Source organism: Myotis myotis, unplaced genomic scaffold, assembly GCF_014108235.1.
Source record: "Myotis myotis isolate mMyoMyo1 unplaced genomic scaffold, mMyoMyo1.p scaffold_m19_p_1, whole genome shotgun sequence".
NCBI lineage: Eukaryota > Metazoa > Chordata > Mammalia > Chiroptera > Vespertilionidae > Myotis > Myotis myotis.
The window spans coordinates 215,419,601-215,444,391 of record NW_023416313.1 but is presented as its reverse complement, the minus strand read 5'-3'; the positions used below and the strand labels follow the sequence as shown (position 1 = coordinate 215,444,391).

The 24,791-nt window shown below is 44.5% G+C and overlaps 1 protein-coding gene across 2 annotated transcripts in view; it reads left to right on the top strand.

Annotated features, from left to right (window-relative positions):
* EFCAB11 (EF-hand calcium binding domain 11) overlaps positions 1 to 24,791 on the top strand; it is a 143,765-nt gene that overhangs the window by 117,185 nt on the left and 1,789 nt on the right. Inside the window, exon 6 of one of the 2 annotated variants that reach the window (XM_036315236.1) lies at positions 14,929 to 15,129. The exons of the other annotated variant lie outside the window; for it this stretch is intronic. Coding sequence (XP_036171129.1) covers positions 14,929 to 15,004 — 76 coding nt within the window. The 3' untranslated portion in view covers positions 15,005 to 15,129. Of the gene's footprint in view, positions 1 to 14,928; positions 15,130 to 24,791 lie in introns of those variants that run through there. 2 annotated transcript variants of the gene reach the window in all.

The following is a 24,791-nucleotide window of genomic DNA, read 5'->3' as shown; positions in this document are numbered from 1 at the left end:
CTCTCTGAAATATATATATATATATGAAAAAGCATTAATGAATGTATTCATTGACACGTTTATAAAAGCAAATAGACTGAGGTATTTTAAAAGTCCAACAACTGAGAAAACTATTGTAAATCCGCTCGATAAAATTATGTAGTGCCACTGAAGAATGAAAATGATGGCCCTGGCCAGGCGGCTCAGTTGTTTGAACTGTCGTCCTGTACACCAAAAGGTTTCGGTTCAGTTCTCAGTCGGGACACATACCTCGGTTGTGGGTATAATCTCCAGAAGAGGTACATACAAGAGGCAATCGATTGATGTTTCTCTCTCTCCTTTTCTTCCTCTCTCTCTAAAAATCAATAAAAACATATCCTTGGCTGAGGATAAAATGAAAATGATAAAGACTAATGTGAAGGCTATTTTTACATTATGTTTAGAATATCAGGATATAAAATATATTTATGTTAATAAGAAGGAAAGGTGCCAAAACAGTCATAGCAGTTGGTTTAAGATAATGGGATGGGTCCTATCTGGTTTGGCTCAGTGGATAGAGAGTCAGCCTGCGGACTGAAGGGTCCCAGGTTCGATTCCGGTCAAGGGCACATGCCCGGGTTGGGGGCTTGGTTTCCAGTAGGAGACGTGCAGGAGGCAGCCGATCAATGATTCTCTCTCATCATTGATGTTTCTATCTCTCTCTCCTTCTCCCTTCCTCTCCGAAATCAATAAACACATATTTAAAAAAAAGATCATTGATGGTAAGTGATGTTTTTTTCTCTCATGCCCACACTTTCCTGTTCACATATGTTTCTTGAATGCCAGCGTGTGGTGGGCACTGTGTCAAGTGCAAAGAAAGGCATGGTGCGCAAGGTGTGTATGGTCTCTCTTCACTGCAAGTTTACAGTCGAGGCGGGAGGACACTGATGATCATCATCACACAGACGGTGCAGTGTTCATGGACTGCTGCTGTAAATGAGAAAACATGGTTCCTTTGCCATAGTGGGTATCACAGGCTAAAGAAAATGCTTTGTTGGGATTGGATCCATCATTATTATTGCATTGAAATTTTAATTGTGGGGGAGGATTATAGGAGTAATAGACCCATTTTCTTTAGTTTTCAGGCTTTGTAGGAGATTTCCTAAGTCATATCTCCACTCCTTAATCGCTGGTTTACAAGACATAGACTGTACATGCTGAGAGGAAACGCCTGGGGGCGGGAGGGACTTTTCCTGGTTGCCTTAGTTCAACTCCATTAAAAAGATTTTAGTTGCTGGAAAATTAGCACCTTCCTCATATGTACTAGCCAAGGTGGCTTAAAGCTCAATAAAAGCAGAAGCGAGTCATTTCTGCACCTTTAATAAAATAAATAAAGATTTGTGGAGGTGATGGTTAGGACACCACGGGTGCCTGCCCACCCACCTCAGACTCATTCCCAAGCATGTGTTGGGTCCGCAGCACCCGCTCCTGGCAACCTGAAAAAGCCGAGTTCTCCCAACATAAATTCCCTTGGTTTCATCTCCTCCTACTGATGCCCTCAATGGCTGTGCCTCTGTGCTCGGGCATAATGTAAATACTTAACTTGTTTAATAAATATCCTGAAATAGCCTCTTGGAGTTGTTACTAGAGGGGCACGAACCTTTTAACTCACTTAGCCAGCACAGATCAACACTTAATGTCTTTAATGATGATCCAGGTCTTTTTTAGTGGCTGAGGCGCAGGGTAATCAATGATGTGGCCCTGGCTGCAGGCACGAGGGACTAGATAATCGGCAGAAAATGTCACGCTGGATGGGGCCAGTCATCTGAATCCCTGAAATTGGTATTAGTGTGGCCATTTCTGCGAGAGTTTCTCCCCAAGGCTAGGAAGAGCCCCCGACCCCCACCCCTCTGATGTCCTCTAGTGTTTTGCACCTTACTGAAGCCCCTCATGGCCAGTTTTTGTTTTCAGCCTGAAACCTCTGAGGATTCTTCTCCCCACCCCCCAACCACCCACTAAGGCAAATGCCATGCCAGCTACGGCACAGTGGGGCCCCCACTTTAAGAATAATTCTCTCCCAGCAGGTGTGGCTCAATGGTTAAGCATCAACCCATGTACCAAAAGGTCCCCGGTTGGATCCCTGGTCAGGGCACATGCCCAGATTGTGGGCTCGATCCCCAGCAGGGGGCATGCGGGAGGCAGCCCATCAGTGTTTCTCTCTTTCCCTCTCCCTTCCTGTCTTTCTACTCCAGTGGTTCTCAACCTTCCTAATGCCGCGACCCTTTAATACAGTTCCTCATGTTGTGGTGACCCCCAACCATAAAATTATTTTTGTTGCTACTTCATAACTGTAATTTTGCTACTGTTATGAATCGTAATGTAAATATCTGATATGCAGGATGTATTTTCATTGTTACAAATTGAACATAATTAAAGCGTAGTGATTAATCACAAAAACAATATGGTCTTAGGTGACCCCTGTGAAAGGGTCGTTCGACCCCCAAAGGGGTCACGACCCACAGGTTGGCGACCCACAGGTTGAGAACCACTGCTCTAATCAGTAAGAACTTTTTTTTTTTTTTTTTTAAGAATAATTCTCAGTGCTGGGCCTGTCAGGGTTGGGGCAAGGGGGTGTCATATGCAGTTTGTCAGACCTCATTTAGGGGGGTTACATCCCCTTTCTTCCCCACCCCTATTATCAACCCTGAGAATTATTATTTCAGGAATAGAAAGCAAGTCCCATTTTAGGGTTTCAGTCCTAAAACATCCACTCTCAACTTGTACTTAGAGCCCCTTGGCCTTAGCCTAGGATTTGAATTATTTTGATTTGATTATTTTGGCCATGTTGACATTCTCTGTGCATTTCATAATTTTCCAAACACTTGTCATGTGCCCTCTGAACCTTCATTTCTTTCCACTGAAATTCTCCTATTCCAAGCCCCCGTGGTCATCCCGTCTGGTGTGACTTTGCGACGATAGGTGGGCTTTTATTAATAGAGTGCTTCTGATCATCTGAGGGAATTGTTTCGTTATGAAATATTCATTTCTTTATGTTGTTTATCATTGTCCACAGACCTGAGGTTTTAAATGCTGGGAGCATGTTGTAAATGAAAACATAAATAATTTATAATAATTATGCTGAACTAAGGCCAGAGTTTCTATTGGCTCACTGATGCACATCAATGAGAAATGGGCTGGGATGTAAAAATCTTGTCTTCCCAAGTGTTTTATTTAAAACTAGAGTGTAAACAGTGAAAGAAAAATTCTTAATTTTTGTAAATTTCTGCATCCTCCTCAAATGAAGAACGTGACCTGATAGAGTTTTCACGTCTGGAGGAAATCCCTGGGGTCCCAGCGAGGCTCTGCTGCGCACTACGCAAGTGCCTCTCAGGGCTCGGCCATGGCACAGCCCCGGGTGACTGTCAGGTCCTGCACACCCCTTTGAACTGGGAGAGCTCTTAATTAGACGGAGCAGTGGATATTCTTTGTTTCTATTTTCTTTTCTTTTTTTAAATATGCTTTTATTGGTTTTAGCGAGAGAGGAAGAGAGAGATAGAAATATCGATCAGCTGCCTCCTGCACACCCCCTACTGGGGATCGAGGCCGAAACCCAGACATGGGCCCTGACCTGGAATAGAACTGGTGACCTCTTGGTGCATGGGAGGATGCTTAGTCCACTGAGCCACGCCGGCTGTTACTATGTTGATGGTCATGCCATTGCTAGTTGAGTCTAATTGCAAGGGAGTCTTAGCTGTGGGGCTTAGCTATGCCCTCGGGAAGAGAAGGAGTCAGTTTGTTGAACACATAGCAGGCTCTGCCATGGAATCAAACTCCACCCACCTCCAAAACGGATAGCCGGCGACCCCAGCTCCTTTTCTTACCAACCTGCCTCATCCCCACCAATTGGAAACGCTCCCTTGAACCTTTGCTGGGCTCCTATGTGTTTACATGCTTTGGGTGCTGTTCCCACGCACTGACTCCTGGGTCCTAATCACGCTATTTTAATCGGCCAGGCATCATATTTTGTTTTGATATTACTGTTTTTTGAAAAATCTTCTGACTTTTTTTTTTTTTTCAGGTAAACTTTAGGTTCACTTGACCACATTTCCTTTAAAAAGGAAAAAATAAGCAAACAAAAATCCTATAACTCCTGTATCATATTAAAAACATATTCCACTTGGAAAATATTATACTATGAGAGAAAATAAGCACTATTGGGCAATTGGAGTCTTCTGACTCCGAGGAAATGTGCTTTTAAAATAGCAGGCTTCCCAGCAAACGGTGGCTAACAATGCCATTAGCGGGGCCTGGATAAACGGCTTGATGTTTGTAGTTCCTATGTCCACTTCAGCTCTATTGGTTGCATTAGCAGAATGAAGCTCATTAAGCCTTATTCTCTCATCTCCCCAAGCCTCTGAACCCACGGCTACCCAGTTCTCTTGTCTGGAAGGAGGTCATCTTTCCTACATTACCCTTGAACGCTCGGCTCATTCCTACACCCGCAGCCGGAGATGGGAACTTGTTGCTCTCGGGGAGGCCGTGTCTGTGCTCAGAGCCTGCGCTCGGAGCCGTTACGCCATCTGTTAAAGTGGTCAGAGTCCCTCTCATTGCCTCCTCTGTGGAAGGGCTTGTACTGTAAAAGCGTGTGTTACTGAAAACATCATTTTCCTCATTATTATGCTTTCTCTCTGGCCGGATCATAACCTGCCAGAAGTCTATTGAGCCTGGAGTGAAAAGCTTTTCAGAATAGCTGTTCTTAAGAGATTAAATGATTGCCATCTCGGTCCCATTTCTTTTATCTCATAATCAAGTTCAAGATGGTACTAGATGTCTCCACTGAAGTGATTATGTATTTGAACTAGAAGGGGCTTTATCTCCATTCATACTTCGCACCATGGAAGGTAGGATGGGTTTTTCCTCCCCCCACATTTACATTTATCTATGTGTATGGCTCTTTACAACTGTCCACCAGTTGAAAGGCTCTAACTCCTTTTTAAAGGCTACCCATGGCTCGCAGGAGTTGCAGTGCTTTTTAACATTTTCTGTGTACAAAGTCGCCCGTTGTCTCATAACACCCAGCCTAGAGCCATGGAAACGTAGAGCTGTGTCCATGCTTAGTATTCATAACCCAGTCATTCAACTCGACAAGTGAGGAGCTGGAGACGCACAGCAGCTAAGCGACTTGCCCAGGGTCACACGGCTCGGCTCGCCAGCAGCCTGGCTGAGAGACAGCGCACGCCCCGGCCGTTTCTGGTGGGCCCACCGCCTCCCCGCCATATTCAGAGTATTCGTATTTTTCAGATTTGGCGTGGGGGGAGAATGGGAGCTCTCAGCACCCCAGGACACAGAAACCAGGCTTTTTATGACCAGTTCAAAGATGTCCACTCCGGCTTTTTGTTCTTGATCTTTAGAGCTGCCCGATCTCTGCTATTTTCCAACATCCCGCTTTCTCTTCGAGAGGCAAGCGGAGAAAAGAGTTCGTGTCACTGTTTATTAGCGGCTCTGCTAAAACACTTGATGGAGGAGGACTCGGGAACCCTTTGCCGGAAATGAGCCTCTGGGCTCCCTGTTGATTGCATTTACCCACATGCCCACAAGTCCTCCGTAGTCAGATGCAGGGAGATAACATTCTTTCCTGCTCTTAAAATATTTCTCGCTGTAAATAAGACTCCTCATTTTTAAAACCTAGTAAATAGGAAAAAGTGAGTCATTATTTATGGATAATCACTTTTGCCAGCTGTGACTGCATTTTACGTCCATTTTTTTTCCTTTTCCCTTTTTTTTTTTTTGGACTAGAGAATCTGTCTTGTCACTCTTTAGGGAAAAAGCCATATTGGTCCCATCAATAGCCTCTTTTAGCACATAATCACAGTTAAGGCACTGTGAACAGAGATTTTTCTTGGAGACAGGAAAAAAAAATGACTTCCTTAGAATGCAGAACTATGGAGAATAATCCAGAATCATGTGATAGCACCTAAAGAGAAAACGGACTTATTTTAGAGTTCTTTCCAAAATGGAATAATCATTTAAAAAATATTATGGGTTTCGAGTGTCTGTTCTATGTCTACCAAGTTGCAAATGTGAAAGGTTAAGTGATTTCAGGTGGGACACCTGGTATACCAGGACACTTATTTGCAAGTAGCAGGAAATCCATCTCAAACAGCCTTAACAACCCTGGGAGCTCCAGCGTCAGGCACGGTTCAATTAGGCTCTAGCTCACTCTGCAATTCCTCCGACTCTTCCCCTCACTGTGGATGACTTCCATTCTCGGGCTCATAATCGACACTTAAAAACATGTGCGTGAATGTTTGGGTCAGTGCACCATTGGATCAGAGAACTTGCGGAGGTTGCATCCTTATGGTAGGAAAAGGGCTGTTGTAGTACCAGACCTCACTTCCGCATCCCACTGGGAGAGCTTTCTCAACTCAAACAAAATTCCTGGGCTTCGTTATGGTTGGACCAACTCTTTCCCAGTTGGTGCCAGGAGAGGATGCCATGTACTGATTGGTTTAAGCCAATCCATTAATCCTTGAACCATCACTATGCTAAGCAGGGTGGGATTATAATGACTGGCATAGGCCAGTCAGATCCCACTTCTGGAGCTTGGGGTGGGGATCCAGCCACACTAGTCACACAGCTGCTGCCTGGCACAGAGGGGCTGGGGTGGGTGCTGGGGAAGTAACCAACAATGTCCACTGTCGTCTAGCAGCTGAGCCAGGTCCTAACGAGGCCAGAGTTTTGCTTGGCTTGTGTCATTCTCTGCTCAGGGTCTGGTCATCGTGTTATCCTTCCCAGCTCATCCTAAATGGCCAAGCCACCACCTGCTCATGGCCAGTCTGTGGCTGTACTTGTGCATCCAAAAAAGGAAAAAACTCTCTCAGGAATATGATGTCCTCATGCTGAAGGAAAACTTAAAGTCTAATCTATACTAATAAAAGGGTAATATGCTAATTAGAGACCTTCCGGGAGACCTTCCGGATGTCCTTCTGGACAAAGCCATGGTGGTGGGGCTGAGGCAGAGGTGGTTAGGAGCGATCAGGCCAGGAAGGGAGGGCAGTTGGGGGCGAGCAGGCCAGCAGGGGGGCAGTGGAGGCAAGCAGGCTGGGGGGCAGTTGGGGGTGATCAGGCCAGCAAGGGGGGGGGGTAGTTGGGGGTGAGAAGGCTGGTGGGGGGCCAGTTGGGGGTGAGCAGGCCAGCATGCAGAGTGGTTAGGGGCGATCAGGTAGGTGAGCAGTTAGGAGACAGTGGTCCCAGATTGAGAGAGGGATGTCCGACTGCTGGTTTAGTCGGATATCCCCCTAGGGGTCCAAGATTGGAGAGGGTGTAGGCCGGGCTAAGGGAGACCCCCCCCCCCCCCCGCACGAATTTCATGCACCGGGCCACTAGTAACACTATGTATTGTTAACAGACTAAATGTTATTCAGACGTGTATTGGAGAAGAGAAGATGGCTGCTATCTTTTCCTGGTTTAACTCTGACATTCCAGTTGCCTGGAACTTCAAACTCGGAGCTCTTCCTCAAGGCAATGTGTCGTTTGCTCTTGAAATCATTTTCCAAATAGAGGAACATTCTGGATCAGAGAAAAGATCGTTTCAAGTAGATCCCCCCCACCCCCCCATGAGAATCTGAGCATGTGACCTGCTATGGCCGATGGCAGTTTAACATGCCCCATGAGCCCTGGCGGGTGTGGCTCAGTTGGCTGAGTGTCGTCTGGTGCACTGAGAGGTCGCAGGTTCAATTCCTGGTCAGGGCATATGCCCGGATTGCGGGCTTGGTTCCCGGTGGGGGCTGTGCAGGAGATGGCCAATCGATGTTTCTCTCTCTCATCAATGTTCCTCTCTCCCTCTCCCTTCCTCTCTCTCTGAAATTAATAAAATATTTGTAAGAATAAAAACACAATGCCCCATGAGGAACGTCACCTCTCAGATAAGCTCTCCACCGCATTTCAGCCTGGGCTCCCCCTGAAAGCAGAGCGGTAGATGAGGGCTGCGTGCAGGTGGTTTGGGAGATAACTCCGTGAGCAGCAGTGGAACAGAGGATGACGGGAAGCCAACTCAAGGGTTTGGTACCCAGTTGGGTCCCTCTGTGAGCGACGGGAGCTGAATCTCACCGGAGTTGAGAGCCAAGAGAAGGACCGCCGCGGTGTCTGCCCGAGGGACAGAAGCACAGAGCATTCACCCATTGGCACCTGTTCCCTCCGTGGTCAAGGGCTGCCTACAGGACTAAGTCCTTCTTTTTTCATACTTCCAGAGAGCTCTCCGCTCTGTGTGAGGGCCACCCCAGGTGTTAGAGCAGCCCCAGGCCACCAGCAAGGGGCCCTTGGTGCAGAGGGCAGCTGGGGGAGGGACTCCGGCAGTGTGACAGGTGGGGCACCAAGGGAGTCAGACGCACTTGGAACATAGGGGCCCAGACAAGACGGTAATCACCTACACGTCTCCTTGTCTTTCCTGCGTGTCTCAGTGGCTCTTCCTAACACGTGTCTTTAGAAAGGTAAAATTAATGAACCGAATTGAGTAGAGCCTGCAGAACTCTCATCAACAAAAAGGCAAGGATGCCGGTGGGAGGCAGCAGCGGGTCCCTGGAGAGCAGGCTGCTCTCTGGAGAAGCAGTCATCATTATCATGGCATCTGCAACTGGCGGGTCCTCTCAGGCCCAGCAGGGCTTCCTGCGTAGAGGGTGATGTCTACTCTCACTTTCCAGTCAGTGTGACAGCTCTGTCCCTATGTAATGGCAGTTTTGACTTGAGTTTAAATTATTCCGTAAAGAATCAAAGCGAAGGAGAGTCTCTCTCCCTTTGCTGCACCCTAGAAATTCCACTAAGAAAACGTTGCTCATAGAAATCTTTGCCTCCACATTACGTTTCTCATGGATGTTTTAGGTGAATCCATAGGCATCAGCTTTCAAAGCCCCGCGTGACTGTCACAAGGACTCAGTACTTGCTGCCTGTCGGGGTCTTCGCTGGGAGCACAGGTCCATGCGCCTGTCACCGGCTCTGGCGCCGCCACCAGGAGCTGGCCTCTGAGTGGGGTCTTCTCTGGGCTTAGTTCAGAATCTAGGGATGGTGCGGCAGTTCTCTGCATAATCCATCCAAGAAACATATGCCTCAGCTGCCCCCAAAATCACTTGTCAAAAAAAAAATCTTTAAAGCAATTATAGTAAGTGCAGATGTAGCTGGAATGTTCCAAAGAATTGCCTCCAATTTTGATTCCTCTAGCTCAGTAGCTTTCTTTTTTGTTTTTTAAGTTATTGATTTGGGGGGGGCGGGGCGGGGAGAGAAACATTGATTTGTTGTTCCACTTATTTATGCATTCATTGGTTGATTCTTGTATGTGCCTTGAGCAAGGATCAAACCCACAACCTTGGCACATGGGGAAGACACTCTAACCAACTGAGCTACCCGGCCAGGGCCTACCTCAGTGGTTTTCAACCCGGAATGATTTTGTCCCCCAGGGGACACTTGGCAATATCTAGAGACAATTCTGACAGTCACAACTGGAGAGGAGAGGGCTACCGGCATCTAGTGGGTAGAAACCAGGGACACCACTAAACATCCTCCATGCACGGGACAGCCCTCCAACGAGGAGTTATCCAGCCCAAAACATAGCTGAGGTTGTAAAACCCTGATCTGGCTACTGAGGATCTATCCTTGAGAAATAAGGTCACTTGTTTAGAAAATTCAGACTAAAGAGAAAGAAAATATTCCTTTAGTTGAAAAATAGATCGATGTTAAAGAATATTTTAAGGCAGATTACTCATAAGACAAAGTTTCTGTTGAGCATATAACTTTCAACTTTTACCCAAATAAATATAGATGTGTATGACATTGCATTTGTAATATATGTGCTAGTTTGTATTCTTGTTTCCACTGAAAAATGTCCCTTTTATAGTCTTTATATCATTTTAATAGAAAGTATTTTATTGTTTCAATGTAATGAAATTCAACCATTTCCTTGTTCCTTTTTTTTTTTCTTTCTTTAAAGTAACTTGGCCAAAAACAATTATTCTAGTGTGAAATCTGGCTTTGGAGAGCTGGCCATGGGGTACTCTCTCAACTTATTTTACAGCAAAAAATATTTTCAAAGAAATAACTACTTTCAGAACATTACAAGAAATGTTATGATGTAAATATTTTTGTACAAAAGAAAACATTTAGTACTTGTGAGAAACATTCACTATTTACATATTTTTTAAATTAAAAAAGCAACAACTTATGTCTCTCTTCAGAGTGTATTAGAGCAACATTATGGCTTCACTTAAAGATTCTCAGTGTGAAACCCTGGCTCCTTCAGGAGGGACCATTCAGCTCCCGGGTCACCGGGGCCCATCTAGTCTGGGCTGCTGGAGTTCTCACAGCATCACAAAAAGGGACAGAACAAAATCTTGGCTAACAAATCAGGATGTAAAAGAGGCAAATGCGAAGGCTCATGCTGATGAAAGTAATTATAACCACTTCTGTGATGAGTCAGAAAATGTATTTTAACAGATATGAAAACTGTCAGAACTCAGCTGCATAGACCAAGTCTACTCCTGCCTGAAATTCTCCATGAATTCCAGGGTCATCCGAGGCCTTCCTACACCTCCAAGGCTTGATAGAATTGCCAGGAACCCCCATTCCATGTTCTGTGGGATTTTAAAGCATCTCCCACGATTTTTTTTTTGCAAAGTTCTGGACAGCTTTTGGCTCTAAGTTCTTATCTCTCTTAATTCATTCAATTGATAGAAGATCTTACTGGCTTCTCTTGCACTCTCCTGTACCCACTCAGACTAAACTCATTGCCTAACTCAACATAGACACCCCCAACACACCATCCCCCCTTAGAGTGTGTGCCTGTTGCACCCCTCGGCGAAGACAGGGAGAGGCGAAGTAATACAACTGCAGGCAACTCAAGGACTTCTGATCATTGCACCACTGGGGATTTTTTCTTGGGCCAGTTCTACCTGTACAGGATCCCAGCCCCCTTACATTTCTCTTGGTAGCCCCCTCTTTCTGCACCCTCTCTTATTTTGCTTGTCATCTCCTTCCTCCCAGATGGTCCTAGGAGGTCTGTACTGATTACAGAGCAGTTCAGCCCTCTCTTTTTTAAAATATATTTTATTGATTTTTTACAGAGAGGAAAGGAGAGGGATAGAGAGTCAGAAACACTGATGAGAGAGAAACATCGATCAGCTACCTCCTGCACACTCCCTACTGGGAATGTGCCCACAACCAAGGTACATGCCCTTGACCAGAATCGAACCTGGGACCCTTCAGTCCACAGGCAGACGCTCCATCCACTGACCCAAACCGGTTAGGGCCAGTTCAGCTCTCTTGAATGACTACTTCCAAAATCAATTTTGGATCTTCCTTTTGCATCTCAAAAAACAAGCAAACCAGCCCTGGCTGGTTTGGCTCAGTAGGTAGAGCGTCAGCCTGTGGACTGAAGGGTCCTGGGTTTGATTCCAGTCAAGGGCACATGCCCAGGTTGTGGGCTCGATCCCCAGTAGGGGGCGTGCAGGAGGCAGCCGGTCAATGGTTCTCTCTCATCATTGATGTTTCTATTTCTCTTTCTCTCTCTCTCTCTCTCTCTCTCCCTCCCTCCCTCTCCCTTCCTCTCTGAAACCAATAAAAATATATTTTTAAAAAACAAACAAACAAAAAAACCCCAAGCAAACCAGAAAGTCTTTTATTTAATTGGTTCTACATTTCTAAAAGCAGTTATTATCAATAACAATTTATATTTCTCTTACACATCTATATAAGCTTTGTTAACTCCTTTGAAAAGCTAGTTCTGAAATATAAGCTTGTTTATATATCTACAATTGACACTTGAAACTGCAGGAGTCCACTTATACATGGATTATTTTCAATAAATACTGCAAATGTAATTTCTCTTTCTTGTGATTTTCATAATACCATTTTCTCTTCTCTTGCTTATTCTAAGGGCACCGTATGTAATACATATAACATACAGAATCGTGTTAATTGACTGTTTATGTTCCGGTCAGTAGGAGGGTATTAGTAGTTAGTTTGGGGGGAGTCAGGTTACATGCAAGATTTTTGACTGTCTATGGGGGAGTCAGGCCCTAACACCAGCATTGTTCAAGGGCCACCTTACCTATATCCACAGGTCTGGTGAGAGCAGCCAGGTACCTGGATTGAAGTGCTCAGGTTTCACCTGTAGGTAGGACTCTCTCTGTTCTGCCTTGGCGTTCAATTTTCTGCTCTTTATCCCTAACCCGTTCAGCCTGCCACTCAATGGGGTCCCTTCCGTCCGTCCGTCCGGTGCCGTCCTCTGCAGCCTCATTCCCCAGAGCTCACCCCTGCCTTTGTCTCTCTTGTGCCGCGTCTGTGTTTGTATAATGCGGTTGGGCATAGACCATAACTGCCATTGCTTTTCGGTCCCTGAGTGATGGTTCCTAGGGGCCTCGTCGGTGTGTATTCTTTCTCTGGCCGGTGATCAGACTGCATAAGACAGTAGTGATATACTCTTTCTTTAATCCCCCAGTACCTCCTGGAGGGCAATAGGTATTCCGGCACGTTGTCCACTGTTTCCCCCGATTCATTCGTCCCACAGATCCATTCATTGCCTGCTCTGCACTAAGAGGTGGGGACTCGGGGCGCGACCGAGGGAAAGTTCTGGCCATCGTAGAGTTTCCTTCTGGTCGGGGTGAGGGGTGGCGGGCTGTTTTCCTGCTGAATACACACTCTCATTTCATAACCCAAATACACTCCTTTTAGGGCTGAATGCTGTAAACGGAAGCAATAAAACTTTCCTACCCAGCACCGTTATCTCCACCTCCTCCCCACACCACCGATTCCACCCGCCAGCCACATCTGCTCTTCTTCGCACCGTGCCTGAGTGTGGGTGCCTTCCTGCTCCGCAATCACTCTGTCTGCGACGCACCACAGTATATTTTAGCTTTTAAAATGATAGCTCAAATGCGAATTTCCTCTTCTCACTCCCCGAAGCAACCAGATCTGCTCATATAAATGTGCGATGAGGAAGAAAAGTTGGAAGGCAGAAAGTATTTTACCATGTTCTCCTTCTAAATATAAACATAATGTTCCTCCATTCATTACATAAATAAAATGCCACTCCACACCTTATGAATAAACCTTTCCATTTTAGCACCTCTCGGCTATGCTGTGCCCATTTTAGGATGGGAAGCTTTGGCAACGACAGCAAAAAAATAAAAAGAAGTGAATGCTATTTCAGTGAAGGCCATTTGCTGAGAAAATCAGGCAAAGGGATTCCCTTTTTCTACAAGCATGCAGCGTCTCGATAAGTGAATAAACACACCAAAAAATATTATCAGAAGCCATTTATTCTAAACATTACTTTCCTCCGTTATCCACTTAACTCACCCTCTGAGCAGTAGAATTCAACCATACCAGTTCAGAGCGGAAAGAAAAAAGGCCGTTTATCTAATCCAGTTCCTGGGGAAAAAAAATACTTAGGCAATATTAAGAATCTTCAATGATCTAATTTAATACAAGTGATGGTTTCTGTTCTGTAGTCAGTAACATGTGATACTGATTACTTCTAATCCCTTAGAAGAGATCTGACAGTCTGCTTTTGGTCCTGAATAGCATGAAATTGTCATGTATATTTTACCAAAAGAAGTAACAAGAATAATGGCCTCCACAGTCTGCAGTCATTTTATACTAACACACTGCAACATGGTTTTGCCCTGGGGCAGAGAAGTGGGGGTTTTCTCTACTTCAAAAGAATGAAAAATTATCATCGCTCCATCCAGGACCATTAAAGACTTCAGAGACTTTGGCATGAAATATTCAGAAAGTTTATTTTAGAATTCAATATTTTAAAAGCCTGCTTTAAAACGGTTCCACTGATTAGTGGCTCTGTGACTTGGGCCAATCTTGGTTTTAAAAAGCTCTGTGTCATGGTTGAAACCATTTGTCGTTTCAACGGAATATAATTTCCATAAGTCGTGTAAAGCTTTGTTTTAGAATGCCCCCCAAAGAGGAATTGTGACCACTACTCATCAGTTATCCTTTCGAACACTCTGTTTAAATAAACATTACTTTTACTGGTAAGGGTCGCGTGTGTGGCATAGGCAGTAATCACGTCCTTCTGACATGGGGTAACCTATCCACGTGGGTGCCATTCCCCTGCTCCCTGTCTCAGGGGCGCACAGGGCCAACCCCACTGAGGCCACCCACCCCCTCAGCCTGGCAGCCAGAGGCTCACATCCTCACCACTCTTTAGAGGAGTCAGAAAAGGCGCTGGGGTGTTGGTGAGGATTTATCAGATCTTATGAGGCCACGGATGAAGCCAGTGAGAACTTCAGGAGCTAGCTAGTTAGCCCCATGGAAACTGCAGTACAACCACTTCACTCCTGAACGTCCTATTTACATAGGGAGGCAGCATGCAGTTGTGTATAGAGCCCTGGTTTTGGAATTTAATGATCCTGGTTTGATTTCCAACCCTGCCACTCACCAGCAGTGTGAGCTTGTGAAACTATTAACCTCTTTAAGCACAATGCTTCCATCCGGAAAAGGGACCCCTCCTAGCATCGGTGCACAGATTCAATGAGAGAAGGAATGTAAAGGCAATGGGATGCATGATGTCAATCATTGTTCCCTTCATTATTATTCCCAAAATGTTCTGACCCCTTATTGGTTTATTCCTCATTTCTGTTGGGTAATGCATATGTGTTTAGCGATGTATCACAGAAAGAATTTGCAAAATGACTGGAAGAACCATCAGTCCTGCTTTTCTGACATAACCTGTGGGTTGGCTTCATTCCATTCAATGTGTAGAAGATATTATTTCAGTAGGTTTTAGCAGATACCTTTCTCTTTCCTTCCCACTTACCAATGTAGGGGAAAAACTAGGCATCAGCCTTAGCCTTCAATTAGATAAATAGGTGCCTCTCCCATAAACATGCAAAGACATATTCTGATCTGTCCCTGATGCACACGTGGGGTGAAAAACACCTGTAAGTAATTTCTTGTTTCATTTCTCAGGGAAGTAGACCGAGACTCAGATGGCCATGTCAGCTTTAAAGACTTCGAATATGCCATGAACTACGGACAGAAGTGAAGCCTGACGCTGTGAGGGGCTTTCAGCAACTTCTGGGGAGACCAATAGATTGTCGTGTATTTAAATGTCAACATTCGCTCTGCGGTGCTGCATGCTTGCGATTAAACTCTTCCTCATGGTTTTCAGATGCTGATCATTGGTAGTGTCTCCGAATCTTAGAGGTGGTCATTACAGTCATTACAGGTAGTTTCCTTCATGTTGGCTAGCCACCCTGAGTCAGGCTCTGCCACTGGGGATGCCCCCACCCCCTCCTCCTCACTCTCAACCCCCCACTCTGCAACCCTCCATGCCACGCTACCTGGGCTCCCTGATTCTCATCAGTTCCTAATTTCAGGAGAACAGCCGCTTTCTCCTGCCAATGGGCCAGTTTCCTTCATGCCTTCAATTTGGTTGAACAAAAATATAGCACCTACCTGAAGCGTGTCCTCATTAGGTTCGGAGTAATGAGCAAGGTGCTTTAAGACTTCTCTAAGATCATGTACCCAGGGTCAAAGGCATCATTGAAAAATGCCCCCAGGGCACTGGCTGTGCAAGACAGACACAGGTGAGTCTTCTCCAGCTGTACACAGAGGAAGAACAGAGTGGAGTAAAGGTATTGGGGGAAGGACTTATTTGCAGAGCCCTTTATGTTGGGCCAGTAACTACTAAACTGCAACAAAAACTGTGACACTGGACATTCAGCATTTATTTAAAATAAATACCAGCATCAATACTAATATTTTATCTCTAGATGTTCAGAATTCCTAACATCATCAACATGAGGAAACTATCTAATGTAATTCAAATTATTAAAGTATTAAATATGTAAATTTGTAAAATAGAACCATTAAGTAAGCATCATTCTAACACCAATTATTAGCAGATAAGCTTAGTAAAAATAAGGTCTTCAGCTGTGATAAATCAGAGGAGCCTAAAGAAGCATAGCTGAATGTAATTTGGTATTCTGGATGGGATCCTGGAATAAGAAAGGACATCAGGGAAACACTAATAGAGTATGGACTTTAGTTAATAATATTGTATTAGCAGTGGCTCATTAATTGTGACTAATATGTCATACTCATATAAAAGGTTAATGATAGGGGAAATTGGCTGAGGAGTTTGTGGGAACTTTACCATCTTCAAAAATTTTCTGTAAATCTAAAGCTATTCCTGCCAGTGGGGCCAGGATGGTATCATGTGTGTTTTAGTTCAGATTGTTCTGGCTGGTGAAAAGCCCTTTCTGACTTCAGGGAGAGTTTTGTTCAGCGAGTATATTTTCATCATAAATTGTATCATTGAGCCATTGATCCTTATCTTCATACACAAGTCATGCTGATTTTCAATTTTTTAAATATCAAAGTTGGAGTAATACACGGTCAAGTGCCAGTATGTCAGTCATTGCCAGCACACCAAAACCTCCTATTGCAAGCACTATGTTGGACCTCATTTCTCCCAGGAAACATGACAAGAGAAAGGGAGGGGTCACTCTGTCCAGTTGAAATGGGAGGTTAGAGGCCAGGCTAATAGTGAACAGCTATTGGATAACTCCCTTGATGTTAGATTAGCCCAAGCTCCCAGAAACCTACTCAAAGAAGCTTAGACCAGCAGTCGCCAAATGGTCCGTGAGGTCCGAAAGGTTGGCGACCGCTGGCTTAGACAGAGAGGGAATGTACTGGAAAGTGGCAGGCCAGTCCGTAGAGTCTAACACAGGGAGGGCAGTGGCACAGCTGGTGTCCAGGATAACTAGGACCAGCAGCCCTGACTCCGTCTCTGTGCCGTAGTCACCATCAACCTCCCACCATTCTAAATCGCACCTGGCCCGGGATCCATCCAGTCCCAAGTTCAAAGACCACAGAAACAGGCTCAGTTGGCCCCTGAAACAGTCAACTCTGGTTCCCCAAGAGTAGACATGGCCCATGGGTGCTCACCAAGGTCCACTGAGGGCTGCCTGGTCCTAGGGGAAGTTGATAAGAGCTGGGCAGTCGTTCGGTTTTCTTTCTTAGAAGAAAACAATATGGCTGGCCCCTGATCTAGGAAGGAGAGCACCCCTAGAATTTGCTGCTGAGGAGGGCCCAGGCTTTCAGAGCACAGACCAGAAGCTGCTCATGCCACCTTCCCCTCCTTATCACTCCCTCAAGCCCAATCCTTATGCCCATCCTGTAAGCTTTTCCCTCAGCTTCGCCCCCAGGTCCCGGTCCCTGCCCTGTCTGGGCAGCATGACCTTGTGGGTCTGCCCTTAGTTGGATAGCTCAAGGGTGGGCATCTATGCAAGTTGGTCCACTCATTCTCTCCCTTTGGAAGACATTAGGAATGAACGTGAGACAGCAGTGCTCCTCTGAGTGGCTGAGGGAGTGGGTATGACTCTGAGCAAGTGGCAGGCGTTTTCCACCACGTGGCCTGGAATCTGAGACAGCTGATCTGTGATGGAGGCAGAAAATGAAATAGACACCAAGAGGGGAATAAGAAAGAAGCTGGAGAAACCCTATGGTCTTGATTTCTAGTTAAAGCTTATGTGCAAAGTCCAGTCGTAACCCTTGGGTCCTGTGAGGTAACCTGTCTCCTTCCAATAAATCTTTCTGCTCAAGCCAGCCGGAGTTGCTGCTGTTATTTGAAACCAAGAGAATCCTAACTGTTAGGAGCCAAGGATAGAGTCCTAGGTAACATCAACATTTACTGGGCAGCAAAGAAAAGAGCCTTCTGAAGAGACGGAGGAGTAACTGAAGGTGGAAGAGGAAGCTGTTGCTACTTCTCTCTCCAGTGCCGCAGCCTGAACCTGCCCTCTCACTACAATCAGCTCCAGTCTTCCTCTATGGCCACGGCTCTCAAAGGGGTCACCAGTGACCTACTAAAGGTCAAACCCACCAGCCCCTCTCAGACCCCGTCACACTTGTCCCTTCTGCTGGGTTTTTCTCTCTTTAGCCTCCACAACACTGGCCTTTTGTGGTATGTCTATGTCCATTTTCGCCCACTATCCTTTTCCTGTTTTCTCTCCTACAACCATCCGCAAGTGTTAGTATTCTCCAAGGCCCTGGAGTTGGCCAATCTTCTGGATCAACAGCTTCTCCAACCAAGGATGGTTTCATTCCAAGACTTCAGCTGTCACCTTCCTGGGTATGATGCCACAAACAAATCTCTCCTTTAGTCTTGACCTCTGCTCAACCCCAAACCTGATTTTTGTTTTTGTTTTTGAGCCTGGAGCATCTTGTAGCGCCAGAAAGTGAGGGAGTGCTTAAAAACAAACAAACAAAAAACCAGGCACACAAAAACCCTATGTTGGTAGGACGTATGTCAAAGGGACACAAGAACCAACAGAAAGAGCTCCTGGTGACCAAAGCTGAAACAATTTGAGCAACAAAGTATAGTACTGGGTTATAACCCAAAGTCTAAAATAAATATCTATGAGTCCATACTGATTCAAATAAATCATAGAATAACTAAATAAATGGAAGAGTAGAGATAAATCTCAACTCACAGAAGAATTCCAAGTCATTTACGTAGGTACCCTGCCCTCAAAGAGGAAGCGTAGCTCCCTTTTCGGTCAGTGCGGACTGCGTAAGGTGACCTTCCTCCCAAGAGTGCAGTGCAGAGGGCGGACAGCAACAGGAGGAAACCTGACAGTCACCACCTCAGCCAGGTGATCAAGGTCAATATCAACAGTGATAAATCATGTGGACATTATGCACCTTTATGCAGGTGATGAAAATGACACTTCACCTCTCTGGTTCTCCTTCCCAAAACCAGCAATCCCCGTCTAATCAGAGAAAGACATCCGACAAATCACAACTCAGACACATTTTACAAAATACCTGGCCAATCCTCCTCAAAACTGTCCAGGTCATCAAAAAACAAGAAAAATAGAAGGAACTATCCCAGCCAGGAAGAGTCTAAGGACCCAGGATGACTAACTAATGTGAGAGCCAGAGCAGGATCCTAGAGCAGTAAAAAGACATTTGGTAAAAAACAAGGAAATCTGATAAAGTATGGACTTCAGTTAATAATGATGTATCAATATATTTCACTAATTATGATTAATGTACCATAGTAACATAAGATGTTAATATTAGGGGAAACTGGGTGTGAGGTGTACGGGACTCTGTATTCACATTTTTTTTTTCTGTAAATCTAAAACTGTTCTAAAATTAAACGTTTATTATTTTTTTAATTTTAGATATTTATGATGGAAATTCTATCCCTTTCCACTATTTAAGTTTTAAAATAATGATACAGGATACATTTGTTTATTAGCCAAAAAACTTTAATGACCAACATTTTATGGCACCTTTATAGGACTCTCTCAACTCTCAATGATGACCCATTGGGAAGTACGTTCACAGCCTTTCCTATTATTTGAGCTGGTTTCGGACAAAGAAGAGACCTCATGTAGTTTAAAGCATTTGCTTTTGAATGGTATTAGGAGAACCTTAAACAAAGACACACACACACACAGTCTCCATAAGATGAGTAAGTTCTGGGGACCTAAGGGGCAACATCGTAACTATATCTAACTATATACTTGAAAGGTACTAAGAGCGTCAATCTTAAATGTTCTCACCCTAAAAAATAAAAAAGGTTATTATGTGATGTGATGGAGGTGTTAACGAACCTTATTGAGGTAATCATTTTGCAATACATACGTGTATCAAGTCATCACGTGTGCACTTAAACTTACAATGTTATATGTCAGTTATATCTCAGTAAAGCTGGGGGAGGTGCCTGTTAATGATGGAGCATGTGTACTCTGCAGTCACTGCAGCTTGACCTCAGCATGGCACTGTGACCTAGCCACCGTAGCCAGCATGGTCACTGTGAGACTATTCAGGGACAAGTTTGGTTTTACAAAGTTTATATTTTATTCATTAAAGTTATAATGGTGTTTTAGTCTGTTCCAGCTGCTATAACAAAAATACCATAGACTGGGTGGCTTATAAATGACAGACATTTCCCACAGTTCTGAGGGCTGTGAGTCTGAGACGATGGTATTGGCAAGTCTGGTGTCTGGTGGGTGCCTGCTTCTTCATGGACGCCAGTGTCCTCACTGTCACCTCACAGGCAGTCAAGGAAGCTCTCTCGGGCCTCTATTATAAAGCCACTAATGTCATTCACATAGGCTCTGCCCTCATGAGGCATCACCTCCTAAGGGCCCCACCTCCTGAATTACAACATATGAATTTTAAGGGGGACACAAACATTAAGACCAGAGCAAATGGTAATAAGCCTAGTTCTTCCTTAAGCTTTCATCTCATATGCAGATCATATTGTTTTATTTATGCCATTAAATTTTATTCATCAGTTTAAGATGAATAAGGCTTTCATAATTCAATCCTAAGTTCCTTAAGTTTTAACAGCATGTATAAATAATGTATTCAGTTATCTTTTCTTGATTGGTCTTTCTAGGGGCTTATCAATTTTATTAATCTTTTAATTTTGGGGCTTGTTGCTCTTCTTTACTTTTGTGTTCATTATTTCTGCCCTTATTATCATTTCCTTTATCTTTTACTTTTCTTATGTCTAGCTATGTGAGAGGCTAAGATCATTGATTTTCAGCCTCTATTCCAACACTTATATTTAAGGCTATAAATGTCCTCTAAACACTGCTTTGGCTGCATCTCATAAGTTTTAATATGCCTTATCTTCACTATTATCTTCAAAATATGTTCTAATTTCTTGCGATTTCTTTTTTGACACATAGGCTGTTCAAAACTGGATTGTTAAGTTAAAAACTTCTTTCCTTCTAGTTTCATTATTGAATTCTAGCTAATTCCTTGAATGTTTTTTATTCTCTAATGAAAAATACATCTTCCCATGTATTACATTGTTATATTTAATTAAAGTCTAAATCTGATATGTCTTAATTCTCTTAAATGTTCCAACACTACTTTTAAACTTAGATTTCAACATCAAATCATAACCCTAGAGCCGTGGTCGACAAACTGCAGCTCACGAGCCACATGCGGCTCTTTGGCCCCTTGAGTGTGGCTCTTCCACAAAATACCACATGCAGGGGCACACATACAGTGTGATTGAAACTTCGTGGCCATGCGCAGAAGTCGGTATTTTGTGGAAGAGCCACACTCAAGGGGCCAAAGAGCCACATGTGGCTCACGAGCCACAGTTTGCCGACCACTGCCCTAGAGCAACTTGTATTTTAAATTGTTTACCAGTCAAAAACTGTTAGCCAATGTGGTCACCACCAGCATGTGTGACTATTTAAACTTAATTTTTAACTGATCAAAAAATTACATTAAAGATTCAGTTTCTCACTGCATGGCCATATTCAATAGCCATATTATGAGTGTCCAGCAGCTATATGTGATTGGCAGCTACCATATTGAACATTTCCCAATAAAACATTTTCACCCTTGAACAAAGTTCTATTGGACAGTGCTCTCTGAACATCCATCAGGGTGCTGGCCAGCCTTTAGATTGGCTGCTGTATGGCCCTGATCCTGGTCCAATCAGGTGACAAGGTAATGTGGCACCGGCATGGTGATTTATGCAAACATTACCCATACAAGGGAGTTATTGTAAGAACCCCTTAGAAAGGGATTGAGGGGAGGGACAAATATTCTGAGGCAAACTCCTGGTCACCCTTCAAGGCCCCATGCCAACGTCACCTCCTGTGTGGCTACTCTCCTAACTCCTTTGGGAGATTAGTCCTACTTTCTTCTGGACTCCTACAGCGATCTGCAGAGTTCTCCCGTGCCATAGTACAATTGGTACATTTCCATATCTATCTCCAAATCTGGCTTATGAACTTTCCGAAGCCGGACACTATGTGTCCTTTTTATCGTTGTGTTTTTAGTGGCTGGCACCGTGCCCGGAGCATGACAGTTCTGCGTGGATTGACGAATGAGAGGGCACTTTCTCTGAGAGGCAGTGTGGTATGGAGCTAAGAATCAGAAGATCTGACTTCTACTCTCCACTCAGGCCCTACCTCCTACGCTCTTCAACAAGCCACTTGTCTGAGGCCTCAATTTCCTCTTCCTTATCAGTTTCAGTGAGGAGGTTGACTTAGGTAAGGTTGCTCATTGCCTGTTACACAAAAATGTGATATGAACAAAGGGTGCCATGCCAAGGAATCTTGAGAAATACTTCATTAAAGATTATAAATGTTTTTTTGTTTTTTACTATAAGAGTTCATAGAAACTTAAAATGCTAAAGTCCATTATGGGATTCTAAGAAATGTACAGTTTCTCAGACTTATTTGATGGACCATAGAACTGTGTGTGTGTGTATGTGTGTGTGTGTGTGTGTGTGTGTGGGTGTGTGTGTGTAAAGAGAGCCATCCCTGGATCATTCCTTGGGAAATGGTGGATTAGCTGCTCTCAATGGGATCTTCCAGGCCAATGTTACGACTTTATGAAGGTGCGGCCCAGTCTTCCCATCCCTGGCGCCTGACTATGGATAGTCGTGACTGTGAACCCAGGGAGTCACACTCCCTCCTCCCTGGCTTCCTCTTCTCCCCTTGCACCCCTGCCCCACCCAAGAGATGGAATTGGAGCAACTCTACTTGAAATGCCTGTGAGCAGGGGAGGGGCTGGGGCACACACATGTACCATTGGACCTCTGATAGTTGAGGTCATGTCAGTGCTAATCTGAAGGAGCAGCTGCTTTGAGAATTGAAGCATTAAGACAGAGAGAATGATCTTATTTTAATTTAAAATTGATTTTCTCAGTGCTACCATGTTTCTTTCATGATACCATGGGTGTCACTTTAATATATCTAATTTGAGCCATAACCTAATATATCAGGCTTTTGTGCCCAGGAATTCTTAAAGCAGCAACAGATTATTAATGTTACGTTAACAAGAAACCAATAACGAAATATTTTACAGAGTTCCTATTCCATATATTATTAATGAAGGCCTTTTGTGTTTTGGTGGGCCTGATACTTGATGATGTAATTGCTGAATAGATTAGACTCAGAGAATGTTTTTGCCTTCTCAGCAAAAAGGGCCCCAAATTAGGCTTTGTGACTAGAAATATTTGCAACAGGTAACAAAAATGGCCATAAGGCATTGGTGGATTTATTTGAAGCTGAGGTTCTAGGAATAGCGATATTCTTATTGCTTAAGAGTGAAATAAATGGTTCGATCAGCTGCCTTGGAAATGAAAAGTAGGAAAAATGGCTCCCGCAAAGCTTAGTCCTGTGCTAAATTACTACATGCACTGGAACTTATTAACATTGATAGTAAAAACCAACGATTACTGTACGCCTGCCATTGGCTGACTGTTGTAAGCACTTCAAATGCACATTTAATTCTTATGGCAGCGCTAACGGGGAGGCAGTGTCTTTACTCTGAGGAGGGGAATGAGCACAGAAACATGAAGGAGCTTTAGTGGGAAGGGCGGACCTGGAATTTGAACCCGGCCAGTCTGACTCCTGAGCCCACCCTCACAACCCAACACTGAGAACCGAGGCCCTGGTCTTGCAGGTCTGAGCTCCAGGTCTGGGAGACACTGCAGGCCTATCCAGAGGAGCTTCAGGACCTCCTGTAATGGACCTCATCTCACAGGTCACTGCCAGTCTCACTGTACCCCCAGGCAGACTGTTACGTTGGTATGGGGGGTAGCAGTCCAGACAGTTCTCCCAACTACACCGCAACTATCTACAGAGGCAATGACCACAGCCACACACTCATCTGAGAGGCCAGGTTGTCCTTCATGAGGCCAGTATCCCCAGAGGATTGGTGACCTGTGACCACTTACACACTTGTACCCAACCTCTCTGCACATCCTCCTCCCCCAACACACTCTTCATCTCAGCCATCAACCCGACACTGCCCTCAGTCGTTGTGAATCTCTCTGCACCCCAACCCTTTCTTGGAGGAGGCTGACCAGGTGACCTGAACTGGGTTGGGCTTTGTGCAGAGAGCCTGGGCCGCGTGTTAACGCCCCGAGGAGGCCCAGTCATATACTCGGGTGGGTGAGGCACACCTTAGCCCCCTCTGCTCAAATCATTAGGATCATTAGGTTGTGTGACCCACAGATTCCAAGACCCCAACAATCACGTCAGCATCTTGGCTTCTCCTTCTGCCATCCCTGGGCTTGGCCAGACACCTTGAAATTCTGAAAAGCAACACGTTTTCTTCCATCATTGGATTTTGAAAGAAATGATACGAAGTTGACTTAGCCAGAGTCCCCTTTCTGTGCAGATAGAAAGTTCCTGGGGGCTGTGATTTAAACACTAATTCTATGCCAGTTTTAGTTTAAGGGGATTTTGTTTGTTTGTTCCGTTGCAGAAACAGTCAGGGGAGTGACTAAAAGCTTGTTCATTTGCAGGGTTTTTCTTTTGGAAATGAACATGCTGGCACAATTTTAATTGGGTTTTAGTTGTTGTTGTTTTAATTCTCACAGTGATGGCTTGGCGATGTCTTCTGGGACTGCGGAGGGAAACTGGCATCTGGTGTGTGAGGATTCTGGGGATTTGCACCATATTTATGTGTAATAACTATACAGTAAATAAACAGAATGAATAATTAAGTGAATAATGAGTTTCTCAGAAAAGAGGACGACCTAGAAATTCTCACGTGACTCCCACCCTCCCTCAGTGTGGCAATTCCCCTCTGTCCTCGCGGGGGTGTCCTGGCCCCCATGGAAACCAGAAAGGACATTTTCCAAACCAAAATCAAGCATGACCTTAATCAGCATGATTTGCTACAAGCAATATATTTTCTTCCAATTGCAAGGATTTTGGATTTATGTCTCTTAAAATTATCCTTTTTTATCCTAGAGAGATATTTGGCTCTTCAAAAACAAAATCCGCAAGATTAAATTTCATTGAACAGTGTTTCTCTGAGGGACTAAA